Genomic DNA, 23,418 nt, shown 5'->3' on the forward strand with positions numbered 1-23,418 from the left:
GGGGGGTGATTATCAAGCACAGACTTCGACATTGTATCATTTTGTTTCTGTCCTGTAGGAAAATTATGCCACAAAACAATTTAAAGCACCTCTATTTAACTGTGAGGAAAAACACATTTCTGGAGAAGAAATGCAGGGTTGTTAAACTCCAACACCTCATGCTGAGAAGTGAAGGTTTTAGTGAAGAGATAAGGATGACTTAGATCACGTGTAATGGGCAGACTGTTTAGATGCAAATAGGTGCTGGGTGCTTAAGAAGTTTGTTTTGGGGGCATCTGGGTGGCTCAGATGGTTAAGCCTCTGCCTTCAGCATGGGTCAGATCTTCAGGTCCTGGATTGAGCCCCAGGGCAAACTCCCAGCTTAGCAGGAAGTCGGCTTCTTTTCCCTTTGCCTCTTCCCCTGCTCATTCATGCTCTCGCTCTTTCTCTGTATCTTTGTTTCAGATGAATAAATAAAATCTTTAAAAAAACACTTTTGTTTTCCTTTTTTTATTATGTTAGTCACCATACAATGCATCATTAATTTTTAATGTAGTGTTCCATGATTCATTGTTGTTGTCGTTTTAAGATTTTATTTATTTGACAGAGATCACAAGTAGGCAGAGAGGCAGGCAGAGAGAGAGGAAGAAGCAGGCTTCCTGCTGAGCAGAGAGCCCCATGTGGGGCTCGATCCCAGGACCCTGGGGCCATGACCTGAGCCGAAGGCAGAGGCTTTAACCCACTGAGCCACCCAGGCGCCGCAACTGTTTGTTTTCTTAAATCAGTTTAATATCCCCTTTCTACCTTAACATTTTAATAGGCTTTCAATGATAAAGGAGACAAGTTCCAGATAATTTTATGAATTGTCAACAAATTTTTCACAAAAATTATTTTAAAAATTGTCATTAACTTCCTATATATAGGATTTCAATTTATAATAACACTTTTATGCATTGTCAATTGAGGGGTTATTTTCACTATGAGGGATGCATATGAAAGAGAGCAAATAATCATTTAGTGGGGCCCAAGCTAATTAGATTTCCTTGTGCTATCCAAGGTTATAGAATCTTCAATATAACTTATTGAGCATATACTATGTACAGCTACTGTACTAGGTATTTTGCACTTATTTCCTAATCCTGGGACAAGCCCCATGAGGTACTTTTACACTTTTGCAGCTAAAAAAAAAGGTGACTTGGTCTTCTGTTGGTGAAACAGAACAGGAACTGAAGTCTGATTGTAAATAAACCTATATTCTTAACCTCTTTACAATCCTAATGCTCACCTTCATACATTCTGGCATTTCCCCACCCCATTACAGAATGATAGTTGTCAACTTCATAAAAATGTTCTTGGGGATTCTTACCTGCTCTGAGTAATACGTTTTAATGTTTCCCAATTCTCAAAGTCAGGAAATTCTCCTCAAATTTTAAATCTAGCTCTTTTGCATGGTAAAGCAGCCCAGGTGTCCTGTCCAGAGTAGATACAAAAAGCTTTATACAAATTATTTTCCACATAGTGGAAAACCCAACCACATACTGATGGGTTCACCTTTTAATAAATCTATCTGGAAAAGGAACCATGTCTCCAATAGCCAGCAGCTGGCTTGTTCATTGAGTCCTCAAAGTAAAGGAGGAGATGACAAATTTTTGATCTTTAAACTATTTTCTTAGAAAGGCCATTTCTTTGTCAAATAAAGCCAATCCAGTTTAATGTCAGTTAATTAAAATTAAAGCAAAAGAGACAGCATAAAAGTATTGTATCTAGACTTACTATGGAAAACTTCTATTCCGAGGACTTTCCTGGATAAAATATCATTTTACATGGATGGGAAAGAGGTTCCTACAGGCACCAAAGAGAGTGCATCCTTGGAATCTGGCATGGATACAAGATAAAGTCACCCACTCAGAATCAAGTTACTAGGAAGGAACCACAAGGAGCATGAGATTAATCACCTGCTCAAATAGTTCATTTCAAGGTAGGACTAACTAGTGGCCCTCTGGTGAGAACAGGTCATTTCCGAAAATTCTTTAAGGGACTAGGGTGTCTTTCCAAATTTTTAACATGGAGAGCTGGATCTCTTTCTTAGCTGTGGGCTAATGAATGATAAAATTTCCAAGATACAACCATCAAAAGAGAATGGAATTGGTCTACATGAAGTCAGGAAAAAGACAAGTCTGGGATGGAGAGTACTTACTGTCCAAGGTGATCAAAGGAGATGGGAGACTGCCTCTATCAAACAGTGTGGGGATTCAGGTTTGCCTGCCTGCTCATTGCCACGGGGGTAAGGGAGCATTGTTTCTCACTGGTATCCCTTTAATGTCACAGGCCTGCCACATAATAAGCACTCAACAGAATAAGGAATAATGAATGAACATTTTGGACTCCCTTTTCTTTGATCTAGGACCACTGAGAAGCTGTATGACACTGAATGCCTTTCCTAAGGGTATTTTTACTATTGGTAGAAGGATGCGCTGATTATCTGACAAGAATATTATCAACTACATGACATTTACATTTCTCAGTACAAATAATAAAAGGCATTTTAAAAAAATATTTTATTTATTTATTTGATAGAGATCACAAGTAGGCAGAAAGGCAGGCAGAAGAGAGAGTAGGAAGCAGGCTCCCCGCTGAGCAGAGAGCCCGATGTGGGGCTTGATCCCAGGACCCTGGGATCATGACCTGAGCCGAAGGCAGAGGCTTAACCCACTGAGCCACCCAGGTGCCCCATAAAAGGCATTTTTAATTAGAAATCAGTCCCTTATGAGTTTGGTTAGAGTGATGCATTCCCCTACTAATCCCAATTCTGATCATTTTGGCCTGAGAAAAAGGAAAGAACATTGGCAAGTGTGCAAGGCTGATGAACAGACCTGATCTTCTGCTAACCTTACCCCTGAACTGGGTGTTTGACAATTCAGCATGAAAAAACAATCCTTCTTAGTTTTAGCTCTTTTAACTCTCAAAACTTAAATTCTATCCAGATGCTGCAGTTTGTATTTCTTATACCTGACTTTAATTTTATTCTTAAATAACATGAATAATAGCAATTTCTGTTTTTTTAAAAACAAAATAAAAAACAAAACCAGTTTACATAGATCTCTGTTACATGGAACTGTGTGTGTTTTTAAACATTTCACATAATAGGTTTGCAAGTTCATGTGAATGGGTAGAGTCCAGCTTGAAGGATTCTAAGAAAAGGAGAAGAGTCCCGGTTCTGAGCTGAATTCAGGTAAGAAAAATGACAAATGGACCATTCTGTTAGATGGGGCCCGAGACATGCAAACTCGAGACTGGTTAGAGGAGAAGTTTTGATCTGCAAATGGTAGAAAGCAGTGGGAGTTTGGAGGCTGTTAATCAAGAACGTGTCTAGCATCCTGGCAACCCTTGAAGGATCTAGATTCATAGGTAATGGGAATAGCCCAGAGATCAAATAAATGTTGGCAGAGATCTGTAGGAGTATGGAGTGTAAGAAAGATCACCTAAGTGAATGGGGTTGACTAAAGGGAGCAATAAGTAAAAAAGTCTAGAGGATTCATGAACTGAGGAATGTGAGAAGGTGAAGTAGAAAGGAAGTCTAGAAGAGAATCAGCATGCAGAACCCCAATGTCAGTGAGAAACAGGGTGTTTTACTCAAAGCTGTTTCATGGGTGGCCCATCATGAGTTGGAAGAAAATCAAATTGATCATTCAAACTGAGTCATTTTGAAATTGGAAGTTATTAAGGTATTATTAATCCTTACACTGGGAAACAAACATGAATTGAGACTCTCCCAAGCAAGCTGCGGGGTAGCTTCATTTATAAGGAACAGACACTTGCTGGGGAGTATATTGCACCTGCCAGCAGATAGAGGGGATGTCCATAGGTTATGAAATAATGGGAAGTCAAAAGTTACTAAGATTGGGAGAGCTCCAATGAGACAAGGACCAGTAGAGGCAGGTGTCCCTTCCTGTACCACCCCATGAGTAAGACCACACCTAAACCAATCCAAACCCATTAAAATGTCCCCTGTTGGTTTATGTGTCCTCTTGGACACATTTAGCTAAAAAGAATGTGAGCCAGCAGAAATAAGAGTCAGATGGCAGTGCTCCTCTGCAGAGAGCTGTGAGCAGACCAGTACTTAGAGCTTTTAAATAGCATTGTTGGGGCTCCCTACTGAATCTAAAAGTTGGCAGTTCCCATGATTTCATAAACACTACACTTAAGATTTAAATTAATCTTTAAAAGCTGCTGAAGAAAAGAATCAAAACTGTTTGGAACAGGCAGTCTGCGTTTTAAAAACAGACTTCAGGGCAAGGCTCTCCTCATTACAGTTTCTGTCTCCTTCAACCTGGCTTAATTACAGTATTATTTTCATTGCGACAAGGGGTGAGGATTATAAAATTGAAGGAAAAATGCATCATTATTTATTAAGGTGGGGTGGCTGGAGGCAACATTGCAGGTCTGAACCAAAAAAGAAAGCTTTAAAATGTCCAAGGTGGGAGATCTACCAGCAGGACTGCTCATACTTCTCTGGCATGGGTGCCCCAGATAATAAGTGGCTCTTAGCAAGCTATGTAGACACTCTTAGGTCAGAATGAAACCCAGGAATTGAAATCAGCTATAATGGGGGCGCCTGGGTGGCTCAGTGGGTTAAGCCCCTGCCTTCGGTTCTGCTCACGATCTCAGGGTCCTGGGATCGAGCCCCACATCAGGCTTTCTGCTCAGTAGGGAGCCTACTTCCTGCTGCCCCCCCCAATCAAATAAGTAAATAAAATCTTTAAAAAAGGAAAAAAAAAGGAGAAATCAGCTATAATGAACAATTCTGATCTAGCCATGATAGCCAAATCTTAGATTTGCTTTACTTTTTCATAGCATTTTCTTATGTTATACAAAAATGCATTTAATGGAGAAAATTCTTAACCTCCTCCCCTGTTTAATTTCATAGAAAAGGCTATTTGTACTTGACCAGTAATTTCTTGTTATCTTTAAAAGTATGCATTTCAGGATTCCAGTGCAAGACTTATTTTTGGTTTGCTTACTAGACTTTACCCATTCACCTTTTTGTTGGTTCTCCACCAAGTATCTCTATTCTCTCTGCCTCCTTCCAGGTTTCTCCCCTTCTGCAGGTTAACATGCTGATTGATTTTACTCCCACATTCTCCCTACATAAGGACTTCAACTCATTATTGAAGCTCAACAGTTAAGATCATCTTTGACTTTTCTATATCCTCAGACTCCAGGATCCAGACATTCACTAAGTGCTATTATTTCTATTGCCTAAATATTAAAAAATCTCTCTTTGCTTTTGTATCCCCACTTTTACCTCAGTTTAGATCTGTCCTTCTCAACCTTCAACACGATCAGGTAATACATACGGAGGATCTAAATCAGGAATTCTCTGCTGTATATTAAAATCATCTTGAATATCTAAGACACTCACATTTGCACTCCAGCTTCAGACATTTTGACTTAAGGGACAACTGTGTGCATGTGCATGTGCTTCCTGTTTTCCTTCAACAATCCACCCTCTAGCCAACAATCCATCCTCAATCCAAACATTTTAAATAGTACATTTCTTCCAGTTAAAAACATGTTCAGAAAGACTGATGTCAGCAACATGACATCAGCATTGTGAACCATTTTTTTTCTCTCCCCTCTTACACTATGAATTTGACCATTCTCAACTAAATAAAAGTGTCTCTGACATTACACCAGGACACCCAGGAGATTTCTACCCACTCATACATCAGAGAGTAGATGGATGGGACCTTGAAGGGGGCTGAGAATCCAAAGCATTTGGTGAATTTGGCCCACTCCCACTTGCCACAATGGGGATGGGGAAGGAGTGAAACTGCAGAGCATAAAGCAGGACACACATTCACTGGAGGTGAAGAATTTGTAGAAGTCCAGCCGGGATTCTTTAAGAAGATAAACGAAATCATAAGCCTTTAGCTCGACTAAGAAAAAAAGAAGACTCATAACTTGAGAAATGAAAAATGAGACATTACAACTGATAACTACAGAACTACAAAAGATTGTAAGAGACCATTATGAATAATTATATGACAAATTTCATAACCCAGAAGAAATGGATCAATTTCTAGAAACAAAACCTACCAAGACTAAACTAGGAATAGAAAATCTGAACAGACTAATAATGTAGTAAGGAGAGTAACTGATATCCCTGATGAATATAAATGTGAAAAATCTCCACAAAATAACAGCAAACTGAATTCAGAACACATAAAATGGATTATAAGCTGTGACCAAGTGGGATTTATCCTTGGGAAGCAAGATGGTTCAACTTATGCAAATTAACAAATTTAACAGATAACAATAAGATGAGAGAAAAATGATATGACCATTTCAATAGATGCAGAAAAAGCATTTGATAAAATACAGCATTCTTTCATATAACAACATTGGCATCTTCGGTATACAAAGAACATAACATAATAAAGACCATATATGACAAATCCACAGCTAATATTATACTCAATGGAGGAAAAGTGAAAGCTTTCCTCTAAGATCAAATACAGACAAGGATGCCTACTCTCACCACTCTTAGTATAGTTCTTGAAGTGCTACCTAGAGCAATCAGGCAACACAGAAAATTTTAACTTATAATTTTAATTTATAAAATTATAATTTATAAATTATAAGTCCTATAAGACAAAACTATAAGACATAAGAAAATATAAGCAGTAAAGGTGATGCCATTTGCAGAGAATATGATTCTATTTATAAAAAAATCTCAAAGACTCACCCGAAAAACTGTTTGAAATAACAATTTCAGTAAAGTTGGAGGATACAAAAATCAACAAACAAGATCATTTGTAGTTTTATACACTAATGATGAAACATCTGAAAAATATATAAAATCATCCTATTCACAATAGTGTGAAAAACTATAAAATTCTTAATAAAATTAACCCAGAAAGTGGAAGGTCTGTAGAATAAAAATGTAAAGAGGTTGCTAAAAGAAATAAAAACATATACAAACAAACAGAAAGACATCCTGTGTTGATAGATCAACAAAATTTATATTATTAAAATGGCCATAATATCCAAAGCTATCTATAAACCCAGTGCAATTCCCATCAAAATAACAGAAGCATTTTTCACAGAAAAAAAATCTAAAATTTGTATTAAACTACAAAAGACCATGAACAGCTATAGCTAGTCTGAGGAAAAAAGAACAAAGCTTGGAGTTACCACACGTCTAGATTTCAAACTACACTATAAAGCTACAGTAATAAAAACAGTATGGTACTGACACAAAAAGAGACACATAGACCAGTAGGACAGAATAAAGAGTCAAGAATAAATTCCTGGTTACATGATCAGCTAATATTCAACAAGGTAGCTAAGAACACTCAGTGGAAAAGGGATAGTCTCTTCAACAGATTTGTACCTCTTAGATCACTCATAAAAATTAACTCAAAATAATCAAAAGCCTAAACATTATACTCCTACTCCTAAACTCCTAAAAGAAATCATAAGGAAGAAACGTTTCAACATTAGGTTAGGCAAGGATTTTTTGAATATGACAACCAAAGTACAATGAACAAAACCAACATTCAACAAATGGGAATATATCAAACTTAAAAGCTTTTGCACAGCAGGAGAAACAGTTTGAAAAGGCACCCTACAGAAAGGGAGAAATATTTTGCAAACCATCTATCAGATAAGGAGATAATATCTAAAATATATAAAGAACCTGAACACCTCACAATAAAAAAATCTGATTAAGAAATGGGCAAAAGAACTATATGGACATTTATCCAAATAAGTCATTCAAATGGCCAGAAGGCACATGAAAAAATCTCGACATCTGTTACAATGGCAATACTCAAGAAGACATGAGAGAACAAGGGCTGGCAATGATGTGGGAAAAAGAAAATCCTTACATACTGTTGGTGGGAATGTAAACTGGTCCCACCACTATGAAAAATATAAAGTTTCCTCAAAAATAATAGATCTGCCATATGATCCAGCAATTCCACCTCTCGGTATATACCCAAAGGAAATGAAAACAGAATTTTGAAGAAATATATGCACTTCCATGTTTAGCACAGCATTATTCACAACTGCCAAGATATGGAAACAAACTAAGTGCCCATCGATGGATGAAAGGATATGGAAATAGTGGTACATACACATAATGGATATTATTTAGCCATGAGAAAATAGGTTATCCTGCATTTGCAACAAGGTGGATGGCTGCTGTGCATATTAACCCAGGTCCGAGAATTCAGACAAATTTAAGTGCTGTATGCTAGTACTTAGATGTGGAAATCTAAAAGCTAAACTTGTAAAAACACAGTAAAATGGTGGTTACCGGGGGTGGGGGTCAGGGAACAGGAAAGATGTTGAAGGGTACAGTCTTAAAACAGGGAATAAATGAGCCCCAGAAATCTAATGCACAGCACAGTAAATATAGATAATATTGTACTATAATCATCAAACTTGATAAGATAACTAGAATTTCATTATTCTATTAAAAAGACTACGTAAGGTGATAGAAGTATTAATTATCATTACAATGGCATTCATATTCTAATATATGAAATTAACTTTAAATTTACACATTATATGTCAAATATATTTCAATAAAAAACAAAAAAAGCAGAACAAAAATAAGATTTGACACTACTCTAACATATAAATATTTGTAAATTATAATATACTATTGGAGTAATACATTATAAAATCCAACAACTAAAAAAATGTTTGAGTATTTCTATACAAATAAATGTAAGTGTTAACATTTTCTTTCTGCACCCAGCTCAACTTAAATACCTTATATTTATGAATACTGCCAGGGTAAATGGTCTAAAATGAAATGTGATCTTGTCCCCCTACTGTTCAAAGCATAGCACTGGTTCTGCGGCACTTAGGAGATAAAGCCCAGTTCTTCAGTGCTACGAACAAGACTCTTCGTGATGTGCCAGCTTTCCCAGCCTTAGTTCTCTCCAGATCTCTTTCTTCTGCCTAGAAGGATAATCATCTGTTTGTCCACCTAATGAACCCTATTTATGCTTCAGAACTTGGTTCAAACACCATCTCCTCAATGTCAGCATTACCCAGAGTCTTCAGAGAGGGGATATTTATCTTATAAGCGCTTCTAACACTGAGTCCACATCTCTATTATGGCAGTATATATGGTCTTTTAAAAAGCCTTTAAGTGTCCCTCACTGGACTAGAATCTACTTGGGGGGTACGTGGTGGCAGGAGGTTGGTCAAACTGTTGCTTTGCTCACAGGGCGTGGCCAGCAGTTAGTGATCAATAATCCTGAATAACTGAACGAATTAATAAAATACTGTAATAAATTCCTAAATTACTCAGAAAAGCATTTATCTCCAGTCCCGTCAAAGAAATAAATTCTTAAGGTGACCACGTTGCCGTTTGCGATGAGAATCTATGGCACATTTATTTTAACTCAGTGACTCGTTATACTTCAATTCCAAGCAGACTTTGCTAAATTCTCACTGGACCCACTAATTATATACTGTTCTATAACCTCATACTACTCTTATGACCACCAAAAGCCTTCTTAAAAATGCTTTAACAACCGGCCACAAGGGACGAGACAAGGGTAGTGCATAAGGTGGTCAGAAGGAAGCCAACTTTGGGGACCAGGTCCCTAAGGCAGAGCAGCATGGTTCCCAACTGTGAAAAGCATCACATTGCACAATTTCCTTCTGCTAGCTCTTTAGTAATCTGCCTCTTGGTTTTTTGTTTGTTTGTTTGTTTGTTTGTTTTATTTTGTTTTTTCCTGTACCTCAGTGGTTCTCAGTCATGACTATGTGCTAGAATAACCTGAGACTTAAAAGAAATACAGTTGGGTTTTTGTTCAAGAAGAAGACATAGAATATTGAACTCACTTCCCACAGACACAATTAATTTGCAGCTACATATGGAAGAATCTTCTGGGGGAAAAATCTAAAATGGCTGAGCAACTCCTACCCATTGAGTGAACAAGAGAATGGTCACGTCAAAGTGGGTAGGAAAGGCTGGAACACATCTTGCTATAAACTTCATTCTTGGCTTAACCATCTACAGTGAATACGGAACTCAAAACCCAAAGCTTCTGGTTGAGGGTCAAAGGGTTTAAACCCCACATAATGTATTCAGATTTTATGATTTGCACCTTAAAGTCAAGTCTCCCAAAATATCTATCTTTGCAAATGAATAGGGCTTGTATCTATGACACTCACAACATTGTAGTAAACTGAGAAAAAACTCTTAAAGGGCTTGTACACAGACTTAATCCCTAGGGCCTAATGCAGAGACGGCGAGTTAAAAGACACCCAGACTTTATATAGAAGTGGCTCATCTGTTACAATTGAAGGATCAGCCAGAGAGGTTCTCATCTAATTTAACACACATCTAGGGGCTTTTTCCAAAGAAGACATGTGGATGGCCAACAGACACATGAAAAGATGCACATCCCTCATCATCAGGGAAATGCAAATCAAAACCACCTGAGATATCACTTTACAGCCATCAGAATAGCATCAAAAAAGACAAGAAAGAGTAAGTATGGGCTAGGATGGGGAGAAAAGGGAACTCTAGTGCACTGTTGGTGGAAATGTAAATTGGTAGGGCCCCTATAGAATTTCTGACTATTTATCCAAAGAAAACAAAAGCGCTAATTTGTGAAGATATATGCACCCTCATGTTTACTGCTTTATTTATAGTAGCCAAGATATGAAAGCAGCCTAAACGTCCACTGATAGATGAATGGATACGGAAGAAGTGGTATAAATATACCATAAAATATTACCCAGCCATAAAAAAATGAAATCCTGCCATTTATGATAACATGGCTGGACTTAGAGGTTATTATGCTAAGTGAAGTAAATCAGAGAAAGACTGATTTAACTTTTATGTGGAACATAAAAAATAAGCAACAGCAACAACAGCAAAATAGAAACAGACTTGTAAGCAGAGTGAACAAACTGGTGGCTGTCAGAGAAGGGAGCATGGGGAGAGATGAAACAGGTTAAGGGGATTAAACAGTACAAAATTCCAGTTATAAAATAAATTAGTGATTGAATGAAAAGTACAGCATAGGGAATATAATCAATAATATTCTAATAACTTCATATGATGACAGACATCATCAGGAGGTTGGTCATACTGTTGCTTTGCTCACAAGGCCTGGCCAACAGGTGGTGTTCAGTAATAGTGAATGATTGGTGAAAAATGAAAATGGTGAGATTTTGGTGAGCATTTTGTAGTGTATGTAATAGTGGAATCACTATGTTGTATACCTGAAGGTTACTAAAGGCCAGGAATGATGGGTGGACAAAATGGTGAAGGGGGACCAAATACATAAATTTTCAGTAATACTATAAATCAATTATGGAAATATAATACACAGCATAATGACTTTAGTTACTGATACTGTATTTTTATTTAAAAGTTGTTTTTTTTAGTTTTTTAAAAAACAGTTTATTTTTTTAAAAGTTCTCCTCATAAGAAACAATTTTTCTGTGTATGTTAACAGAGGTTAACAAAAATTTTTGTGGTGATTATGCTGCCATATATACAAATATTGAATCATTAAGTTATATTCCTGAAATTAATATATGTAAATTATTACTGCAATATAATTTTTTTTTTAATGCTTTGGGTGCCATTCTCAAGATTCCAATTAATTGACCTGGATACGGCTTGAGCATTGAGATTTTTTCAGAATATCTACTCTAGATCCAATCTTCCTTCTAGATTTATTTCCTTCTCCTTGCTTTGGTCTTGCTTGATTTGAATTTTCTGAGAGAAAAAGGAAGACCCCATCAGTGTTCTGAGGCCTATCTGTGACTTCTGAATTAATTCATCTGTTATTCCTGGTCTCAGAGCACTCTGATGAGGCTCTCTCAGTGCGACAAAAACACACCCTATAATACAAATTTTTCATTATTTGGAAGAGAACCTACGTGGTTTTGGTTACAGATTCTGTAAATTGTTGTTTTATTAAAATTTATTTATTTTAGAGAGAGAAAAGGAGAGGGTGGCGCAAAGGGAAACTGAAGCAATCCACACTGAGCATGGAACCCTGCAAGCTCTATCTCATGACCTTGAGACCATGACCTGAACTGGACCTTTCACTGACTGCACCACCCAGGAATCCCTATAAACTGGTGTTCTAAAGGTAAGAAATTGCTGTATGGCTTACTGCTGTCTCAGTGTCTGTTTTAGGGCTCAAAGAGTAAAGCATTAAGAATTTCCAGAGGTTATAAAGAACAAAATCGCCAAAGAATTTTCCAGTTTTAATAAATGAATAAACTAATGTTGGAAGAGACTCCAGAAAGATGGACATTTGTTGAAAGCAGAAATTATGTATTTGGGTGAGACTGTATTTAAGAAAATTTATCCTTAAGAAGGTTGCAATCACTTTACGGCATCATCACTGGAAGACTGGCATTCAAGAAAAGAGTTTAAATAGACTTACTATTATATAGGACTCAATTCCCTCCCAAACTGTAAAACAGAAAACCAAATTCATTTAAGACTTATTCTGCACCTCAAGGTACAAAAGTAAACCTCAACGTACTAAGGATACAATGACTCGTGAGTGAGCTTAGCGGTTGGGAAAGGTATGATGCTACAATTATAATTATTTTCAATAAAAAACATATGAAGACAATCTGGCTGCTTAGGGTCATACCAGGTGGATCCAAAAGTTCATGGTTCCCATGACAACATGATTTCTTATTATAGTGATTGCTTTGCTTTCTCTTCCCTGGGTTGGCAGTGAAAGACAAGGGTGGTTGCCCTTAAAAGACTCATACGAGCAGAGCAGATTAGAGAATCCCAGATTCAGAATTCTCAAGTTAGGCAACCCTGGGTTTGTGCAGACTTAGTAGGATTCCAAAGCATTGCCTCTACAATCCAAGGAGGTAGACTCTCCTGGATGAGACTCCCCTGATGGTCCATTCACCTCAGTTAACTCGTCTCTACCAGTGATAACAAGGCATCTGGGGCGGTATGGTCAATGTGCCTAGATTCTTATCCTTGATTCAACAGAAATGTTCACAGGGAGTCCAGACTCTTTCAGCCATGGTGGATCTACCTTCCTTGATTTATTTAGATCTTCTCGGAAATAATTATATATCCTGCTTACATCCAGTTGGTTCCTTTAGTATAGTCTCTGTGATGTGAACGAGTATCCTTTTCCATTTATTAGTCTTTAATTTAATTCTTTCTACTTCAACAGATTATTCCCTTCAAGGGACTGGTTAAGCCAGTCTTTATCAATCAGTATGCCTCAGCGTCTAGAGAGAATGTGTTTTGTCAGTCTTCATATTCCTAAAACAGAAGCAACTGTCTACTCCTACAACTCCGTGCCCTTATTCCACTCTTCAAATTGCGTTTGTTTTGATGTTTTCCAGCTGTTTGATTTATATATTCATGATATTTGATTATGTTTCTGATATACAGACCACATGTTAAGCTTCACAACAGAGGAGATACATATTTTATGACTCCCTGATGTTACTGTAGGTGTTTAGTAAGTATTTGTCAGATGGATAATCAAAACAAAATAAGTCATTACAATGGCAAAATGAGAGACAAATTTTACAGACTGGAAAAGTGGGCAAGTGTTAACATATTTTAGAGTTGTCAGAAATCCTCATGGGGGGTCTGTGCTGGACAAGGGGGAAAGATGGGTCTGGAATTTAGTAATACATGCACATAATATGACAGCTGTTTGAAGAGTAAAAGGGAGTAAGTATTATTTGATTTAGGAAGAAATGTTAATACAAATTAGAAACATTTAAAAACTGAATCCTTACATATTATTCATAAAAAATAATCCTTTCCAATTTTTTCTATCTGTAGTCTTTGTTTCTCTGACTACATTTTTGGCAAACCAGAAATGCTGTACTTTCTGCCCTTTCAGAACTTACAAAAATAGTTCAAATCTCCTTTCATCTATAATTCCAAATGCTACAAACCCCTTCCCCTCCATAAATTTACTTGTTCTTATTTCTACTTGCGTGACAACTATTTTAGGAAAACTTTAATTATTCCTGTTTTTTCTCATTTAGTATTAAACAGTTTTACCTATAAAGCTTAAGTTATAATATTATACATATAGTTAGATTATTACCATAGGATAAATTTGTTCCTTAGATAAAATACAAATCTAAAACATTCTTATATATTGTTACATGCATCAGGTACATGCATCTGTAGTGAATGTTAAAAACTTGCATTGAAAGAATAATATCAGCTATAAGACAATCTTCAGCTCCAAGGGTAATTCTAATTCTCTACCTTCTCCAAATACTTGCCACCATTTAAGCCAGCATACTAAAACTAGTGTTGTGTAAAAGTCAGAGAGTGTTTCTTAAAAATGGATATTCCTGGGCTTCAGCTTCAGAAACTCTAAAGCAACAGGACTGTGTTGAGGTGACGAATGTGCACTTGAGCAAGAACCTCAGCTGATTTAGCTGAAGATGATTAAAGAGCCACTTTACAACAGACACACGGACTAGGCACAGCTATGGGGGGGTGGGGGACAGAGGAGCCTGCAGCTCCAGGGAGAGGGCAAGACTAGAACAAGATTTGCTGCCACTGTTAGTGGGAATGCAAACTGGTCCAGTCACTGAGGAAAAAGTGTGGAGGTCCCTCAAAAAGTTAAATTGGAACCACCCTACCAACCACTAATTGCACTACTGAGTGTTTACCCCCCAAAAATACAAAAACACAAATCAAAGGGATATATGCACCCTTACATTTATAGTAGTATTTACAATAGCCGAATTATAGAGGTATCCAATTGTCCACTGACAGATGAATGGGTAAAGATGATGTGGTGTGTTATTGGAATATTATTCCAATAATATTCCAGAGGAATATTACTCAGCCATAAAGAGAATGAAATCTTGTCATTAGCAATGACATGGATGGAGCTACACAGTATAAATGCTAAGTGAAATAAGTCCATCAGAGAATGATAAATACTGTATGACTTCGCTCATATGGGGAATTTAGGAATAAAACAAAGGAGCAAAGGAAAAGAGAGATAAGCCAAGAAACAGTTGTAACTATAGAAAACAGACTAATAGTTACCAGAGGGAAGGTGGGGAGTGGGTGGAGGAAGGATGATACAAGTTATGGGGATTAAAGAATGCACTTGCCATGGGGAGCCTGCGTGATGTATGGAAGTGTTGAATGACTCCATGGTATACCTAAAACTAATATAACACTATAGGTTAATATACTGGAATTAGAATTGAAAAAATGATTTGGTTGTCATGGTCTGTGGCAGCACTTCAAAGCATGAAAGTGAATGGGAGACAATGAAGAGTGGTGGGCCCAGGAAAGAATGCCGAAGTGCAAGAAGCAGAAAGAGGAGGGATTTTCCAAGCAAACAGAAGTTATGGCTGGAGAGGGAGGAGGAGAACAGAGGGCATCATAGGGTAGAAGCCAAAAGGCCAAATTTTACAGGCAGGGCCTTACCACGGGCCAAATAGAACAGAAAATAAGGTAAGGGAAATTCTCACTGTCTGTCTATCTGTCTAGTCTATCTCAGCTACTACATTTGTTCCTAGACAGTAGGGGATGGAATTACCAGCAGCTGACATACTGTGAACGCTTAGTAAATGCTTGGTGAACTAAAGAGGACGGACCACCAAGGGCGACTGCCAAACAAGGATTTTTAAAGAGCTCACCTACAACTCAGTTCCTTCAAGTGCCCTCACTAGGATTTGCAATTGTAACCAGACTGACAGAAGAGTTATTTTCAACCATTTACTAAAATGTGGAAATGATGTTTATAAACAGTGCCCAGTCTCTGTGTGTATGTAAGGGAATTCTGGACAATGGAATTTTGTTAGTAATATAAAAAAAAATAAAGCAAAGACCTTTAAAATCTTTACATTGAGGTTGTAAGAGTGGGTTATTTCCATACGAATGATCTCTCATGATCATCTGCAGAAGTGTGTGCAGTCACGAGAAGAACAAACCACATTAAATGAAGTAAATAACTCTCTAAGATTGCACAAGTGTTGGTTGCTATGACAACTGATGGGTTATATTAAATAGAGAGCAAAAAAATATATATCAATTAGAAACCACTGGGAGAACTTGCACAGGAGCATCAGACAGTTCTGCCTCACAGTTTCAAGAACTTTCTACAGCCGGCATTGCATGAGCAGGGTTCCTGTTGATGTAGACACAGGCTTAGTTCTAAGAAAGCTCACCTTCTTGAAGCATTCCCATCATTCTAGTGTTTCCTTCCATAATCTGCTCTTCTGAACACCCAAGTAATTTATCAAAGTAGTGAAGAATTTATGCGGTTATCTAGCTCTTCTCTACTGGTGACACTTAACAGTATTTGCCTTCAATCCATTTTTGTTTAAACCAAACAGTTTTCAGGTTTATATATAGAGAAACAATTTCGATCTGTGGAGCAGTTCCCCCACTACCCCCAGTGTGGCACATGTTTGACTAGTGAAGAAAATATAGGGAAACTAGAGATGGTTTCAGGAAGCCACCATGCCAACTCACTCCTAGGTTTCTTTTCTCTTTGGGGGGAATCTACTATTTTCCAATCCTAACTTTCTGACGTGCTAAGAGAAATAAGGAGAGTTTGCCAAGTTTTTCAGAATTTTCAATGAAAATGTTGTTAAGGTGATAAAATGGGAAAACCCCTATGGACGAAATGCTGAAGGTTCAAGAGCAACCACAGAGAGACCAGACATGAGCTATGTGACTTTCTCATGGGAAGCTCCACAAACATTTGTGGAAGGGTTCTTGTGGTCATCAGGTGGCCCTTAGTCTAATGAGCACACTGATCTCATGAAGAAGTGTTTAAGCTCTCAGAATGGACCGTGCATAGTTCCTTCAGGAGATTACCACATGACAGAGTAACCCAAAGGGGACCCACTGAGAGGGTCTCTGGTCTCCAATATGCGCTGCCCAGTACCAGCAGATTGATCTCAAACAAGCCCTTCATAGCAGCGCTTTTCAAAGTGTAGGTTGAGACCCATAACTAAGTCCTAAAATCAACAGTGGGTCAGACCATTATTAAAAGACAGAGGGAGAAAGAGAATCAAATAGAAAAATACAAGAATGAATCTCATCCAGTAAGGGTAAATATACTTTGTGAAACTTCTGTTTCTTTCTCTCTCTGTACATATGTATGCATTGGATTGCTGGATTGAACATATTTCTTACTGTAGGTACTAGCCAAAAAGGCTGAAGAGCCAGACTCTGCCCTGCTAAGAATACCTTGATGTTCTCTGTTGTGTAAGGAGGAGGGAAACGGGGAGGGGGAGGGAAGGAAGGGGAGCAGGAATAAAAAGAAAAGAATTCTACCTCTTTTGCTCCAGAGTTTCAATTATTCCTCAGATCTGCTCTCTACTTCAGTAATAGTACACTCAGTTCCAACTTTTGTACTCACTCTCCTCTCACTGTCCTTGGTCCATTGTACCTTTTATTCATCAAGCTTTCTCTCCTCTTTGTGGTTTTCAAATTCTCTTCTCCTTTAGGGTCCATTCAGGCCTTATCTTGGCATTTAACCCATATGATCTCTATGTCCTCTCATCACTCACCTCTTTCCAGCTGTTCTGCTTAATTCCACACCATTTCTCTCCAGGTGTCCCGTCTTCTTTGAGCTTTACCTGCTTCCTGTCCCACTCTGCTCCCACACCTCCTGGTACCTCTCTTCCTGTCTGCCTCCTTCCCCCTGTTGCTTTTCTCTTGGCATCTACCTCCTAACTATCCCGTTTTTGTTGTCTGGCTGTTTCTGCCTTTTTCCGTGGATCTCTAGGTTTCCCACTTGACTAAAAGCAATTTGAGCCCAGGGACAGTGAATCATACATTTTTGTACGCCCCATGATATCTGGCATAGTACAGGGCATATCAGAGGTGCTCAGTGTAAATGCCTTGAACTAATAAATCAATCATGATTCCCTTCTGCGCACCAAACTCTACCCTACTCACTCAAGTATTTTTCTCTCAAGATACAATGTTTTGTGTTTAAAAGGGCTTTGTGACTTCTGAAGCTCTCTAATACCTATTTCTTATCTCAGTTTTATCTACAAAAGCTTGGTAAAGAAGGCATGGGTCATGATACTTATTTTTGAGATGAGGAGAATGAGTCTCAAAAACATTTTTAACAGCAGCAAGCCTTGTCAGTGATGTCCCCAGAACCAGAATCTATAATGTGACCTATTCTGTGCTACTGAACTCTACTGGTAGAAACCTGACAACAACAATCACACAGGATAATAAAATGCTCAGTCAATGCAAAATGTATATGCAGAAAAACAATGCAATGACGAAATAGCAGGCAGGGCTTAGCCTGTGTTTCTCATGAAATGAGAATTTGAATACCTTGTACTAGATTAACATTTTGGTTATTTTGCTTTTGTAGCTATGCTTGAATTCTCATAGTGCCGCAAAAAATGGGAGGAAATCCACTTACTACTTACCGAGGATATGATGGTTTCTACTATAAGGTTGAAAGTCCTTTCATTAAGCCCATCATAGCAATTAGCCGTGACTCTGTGCACTGTTACAAATAATGACCAAGCTCTGTTTTGTTAGCTTATCACTTACCAAGCTGTTCTCCTAAATGTTGGCCTCTCTCTGTTGAAATGACCCGCTCGTCTTCCATGTCACATTTGTTCCCAACCAGGATAACCTGGGCATTATCCCAAGAGTATGTTTTGATTTGAGTTGACCTAAAAGAAAAACAGGCAAGAAACCATCAGCAGAGAACAAACATAAAGTGAAGGAGAAGGACTATGTCCCACAGATGATGGCAATAGCAAAAAATGAAGCCCAAATGCCTGACATTTAGAATTAATTAGTTCAGTGCAATTTCACCCTTCAGATACTCAGAATATTTGTATTAAGAATTCTTTTTTATTGGGTGATATTAATATGACTACTGGTTTTCCCTTTCTCCCTTTTTTTTTAAATTTTATTTTATTTGACAGAGAGAGAGATCACAAGTAGGCAGAGAGGCAGGCAGAGACAGAGGGGGAAGCAGGCTCCCTGCTGAGCAGAGGGCCCGATGCGGGGCTCGATCCCCGGACACCGAGATCATGACCTGAGCCGAAGGCAGCAGCTTAATCCACTGAGCCACCCAGGCGCCCCTCCTTTCTCCCTTTTATCTACACCTTATGTAGTACCTTTATAGCTGGAGTGACCAATGATCCTTGTTTACTCATGACATTTCCAGTTTTTGCAATAAAAAATCCCATGTTCCTAGAAACTCCTCAGTTTTAGGACACCCAGTTGTTCACCTTAGAGCCCATCACACACACACACAAAAAAGGCATGATTTTCCCTTGTTATAATAACAACTTAAAGAGCTAGGACAATCGGGGCCTAGGAGAGATGGGGATAATGTTAACTTTTAAGAATGAATCATAAGGAGAAGAGGAGGAAGATGGTGGAGGAATGGGAGACCTAAATTTTGCCTGGTCTCAGAAATTCAGCTGGATAGTTATCAAACAATTCTAAATACCTACAAACTGAACAAGAGATCAAAGAAAAAAAATAGCAGCAGTTATATAAACAGAAAATCGACCACTTTCTGGAAGGTAGGACATGCAGAGAAGTGAATCTGAGACAATGTACGGGAAGATGTACTGTGGGTGGGGGAGGGGCCGGCTCCCAGCAAGTAGTAGAGCAGCAGAGCATGCAGTCAGAACTTTTAGAAGTCATCTCCATAGAGAGATGTCACTCCAGTGGCTAAGCAAGGGGTGGAGACCTCACTGGGACAGTGTGGTCTTCTCAGGGGTCACAGAACCAGGGGTGCCTGAGTGTAGAAGAGCTCCCAGGTATGGGAGTGGGGAAGCCAGCTGCAGAGATGGAGCTGAGGAGCGGATTTTCAGATTGAGGTTACCTTAAACCATGATCTGAGGCACAGTCAGCCACTGCTCTTAAGCAGGGACCCCACAAGTGGCAGAAATGGGGAGACACTCTCCCTTCCTCCCCCGGGAGGAGCAGCACGGAAGTGTGCTGCAGGCATCTGCTAGGTTTGGAGACTCCAAATGGGGCCACGTGCCAGAGACAGAAACACTTGGTCACAGGCCAGGTGAGCATGGAGTGAGGCTGGAGACCAGGGAGATGGGAGTGATCGACTGCTTTTCTCTGAGGGTGTGCTGAGGAGTGAGGCCCCCCGCTCTCACCTCCTCTGGGCAGAGATTGGGAGGCTGCCATTTTCATTCCCGTCCTCCAAAGCTCTATGGAAAGTGTTCAGGGAACAAAAGCTACCAAGAGTGAACCTGAGCAGATTACTTAGCTGGGCCCCTGGCAAGGGTGGTACAATTCCGCCTTGGGCAAAAACATTTGAGAATCACTACAACAGGCCCCTCCCCAGAAGATAAGCAAGAACATCCAGGCAAAAACTATGGAAAGAACCTAGATGTCCATCAACAGATGAATGGATCAAGAAGATGTGGTATATATACACAATGGAATACTATGCAGCCATCAAAAGAAACGAAATCTTGCCATTTGCGACAACATGGATGGAACTAGAGCGTATCATGCTTAGCGAAATAAGTCAAGCGGAGAAAGACAACTGTCATATGATCTCCCTGATATGAGGGAGTGGTGATGCAACATGGGGGCTTAAGTGGGTAGGAGAAGAATCCATGAAACAAGATGGGATAGGGAGGGAGACAAACCATAAGTGACTCTTAATCTCACGAAACAAACTGTGGGTTGCTGGGGGGAGGGGGGGTTGGGAGAAGGGGGGTAGGGTTATGGACATTGGGGAGGGTATGTGCTTTTGGGTAAATTGGAAGGGGAGATGAACCATGAGAGACTATGGACTCTGAAAAACAATCTGAGGGGTTTGAAGTGGCGGGAGGGTGGGAGGTTGGGGTACCAGGTGGTGGGTATTATAGAGGGCACAGCTTGCATGGAGCACTGGGTGTGGTGAAAAAATAATGAATACTGTTTTTCTGAAAATAAATAAATTGGAAAAAAAAAAAAAAAAAGAACATCCAGGCAAGACCAAGTTCACCAATCAATGAGAACTGCAAAACTCCAGCACTGGGGGAATACAACACATGGAATTCATGGCTTTTTCCAAGATTCTTTAGTCTTTCAAAGTTAGATTTTTAAAATTTTCTTTTTTTATTTTGATTTTTCCCCTTTCCTGTTTTATTTTTTTTGAAGGTTTTTTTTTTTTAATTTATTTATTTGACAGACAAAAAGTGAGAGAGGAAACAAAAACAGGGGGAGTGGTAGAGGGAAAAGCCAGCTCCCTATGGAGCAGGGAGCCCAATGCCGGGCTCAATCCCAAGACCTTGGGATCATGACCTGAGCCAAAGGCAGATGCTTAAATGACTGAGCCACCCAGGCACCGCAACCTCTTTCCTATTTTAACCAACATCTTATCCTATCAATACCTTTATAAAAATCTTTCTTAACTTTCATTTTTATCGTCATAATCTATTCCTTCATTGTATTTAATCTTATTTTTAGTATACATATAAGTTTTTCTTCCAACAAAATTTTAGGATACGGTTTCTTCTAATGACCAAAATATACTCTAAATCTAGTGTATGGCTTTCTTCTAGTCTCCTGCTGGCCTGATCACATTCTCACCTTTTTTTTTTTTTAATTTTTAAAAATTTTTTCTTTCTTTTTTCAACCAACTTACTATCATTTAAAAATTTTTTTCAATTTATTTATTTTCAGAAAAACAGTATTCATTATTTTTTCACCACACCCAGTGCTCCATGCAAGCCATGCCCTCTATAATACCCACCACCTGGTACCCCCAACCCCCCACCCCCCCCACCACTTCAAACCCCTCAGATTGTTTATAAATTTTTTTTAGATTTTCATCTTTACAGTCATATTTCATCCCTTCAGTTTACCATTTTATATATGTATATGTATAATAAATATATATACATATATAAATAATATATATTATTTATATATACAAATATTTAAAATTTAATATAAATATATAAATATATAAAAATAAATATAAATATATATATTTACCATTTTATATACATATATATACAGTTTTTTTCCCCGTCTTTAAATTTGGGGAGGCAGTTTCTTCTAACAGACAAAAACACACCCAAAATCAAGTGTGCGGCTCTGTTCTTTTCACCATCCTGATCATATATTTATATATATTTTCCTTTTTTTTCCTCCCCAGTTTCAATTCTCTTCTGATTTGTTTACTGTATATTTTTCTGGGGCTGTTGTTCTGCTTTTAGCATTGTGTGCTCTCATTCATCTGTTCTTCTCTGGACAAAATTATAAGGTGGAAAAACTCACCTCAAAAAAAAAAAAAAAGAACAAGAGGCAGTACTGACTGCTAGGGACCTGATCAATACAGACATTAATTAGATATTGAAACTAGAGTCCAAAATAATGATTATGAAAATGCTAGCTGGCCTGGAAAAAAGCATAGAAGATACTCAGGAATCCCTTTCTGGAGAAATAAAAGAACTAAAATCTAACCAAGTTGAAATTAAAAAAGCTATTAATGAGGTGCAATAAAAAGTGGAGGCTTTTAATGCTAGGATAAATGAGGGAGAAAAGAATTTGTAATAAAGAAGACCAAATGATGGAGAATAAGAAAGCTGAGATAAAGAGAGATAAACAACTACTGGATCATGAGGGGAGAATTGGAGATAAGTGATACCATAAGACAAAACAATATTAGAATAATTGGGAATCCCAGAAGAAGAAGAAAGAGAGGAGCAGATGGTATATTGGAACAAATTATGGTGGAGAACTTCCCTAATTTGAGGAAGGAAACAGGCATCAAAATCCAGGAGGCACAGAGAATCCCCTCCCAGATCAATAAAAATAGGTCAATACTTCATCATCTAATACTAAAAGTTACAAGTCTCAGAGATAAAGAGAAAATCCTGAAAGCAGCTGGGGACAAGAAGTCTGTAACATACAATGGTAGAAATATTAGATTGGCAGCAGTCCTATCCACAGAGACCTGGCAGGCCAGAAAGGACTCGTATGATATATTCAGAGAAATAAATGAGAAAAATATGCAGCCAAGAATACTATATCCAGCTAAGCGGTCATTGAAAATAGAAGGAGAGAGAAAAAGCTTCCAGGATAAACAAAAATTAAAAGAATTTCAAAACACCGAACCAGCCCTATAGGAAATATTGAAAGGGGTCCTCTAAGCAAAGAGAGAGCCTAAAAGTAGTAGACCAGAAAGGAACAGAGACAATATACAGTAACAGTCACCTTACAGGCAATACAATGGCACTAAATTCCTATCCTTCAATAGTTACCCTGAATGTAAATGGGTTAAATGGCCCAATCAAAAGACATAGTGTATCAGAATGAATAAAAAAATAAGACCCATTGATATGCTGTCTGCAAGAAACTCATTTTAGACTCAAAGACACCTCTAGATGGAAAATGAGAGGGTAGAAAACAATTTACATTCTAAGGATGTCAAACAAAAGTTGAAT

General features: G+C 38.2%; 1 protein-coding gene across 2 annotated transcripts in view; it reads right to left on the reverse strand.

Moving 5' to 3' along the window:
* RAB3C (RAB3C, member RAS oncogene family) overlaps positions 1–23,418 on the reverse strand; it is a 301,793-nt gene that overhangs the window by 35,281 nt on the left and 243,094 nt on the right. For both annotated transcript variants that reach the window (XM_044224378.1, XM_044224370.1), the window contains exon 4: positions 18,545–18,669. In XM_044224378.1, the coding sequence (XP_044080313.1) occupies positions 18,545–18,669 (125 nt within the window). The remainder of the gene's footprint in view (positions 1–18,544; positions 18,670–23,418) is intronic.

This window comes from Neovison vison, chromosome 1, assembly GCF_020171115.1.
Source record: "Neovison vison isolate M4711 chromosome 1, ASM_NN_V1, whole genome shotgun sequence".
In the NCBI taxonomy this organism is placed as follows: Eukaryota; Metazoa; Chordata; class Mammalia; order Carnivora; family Mustelidae; genus Neogale; species Neogale vison.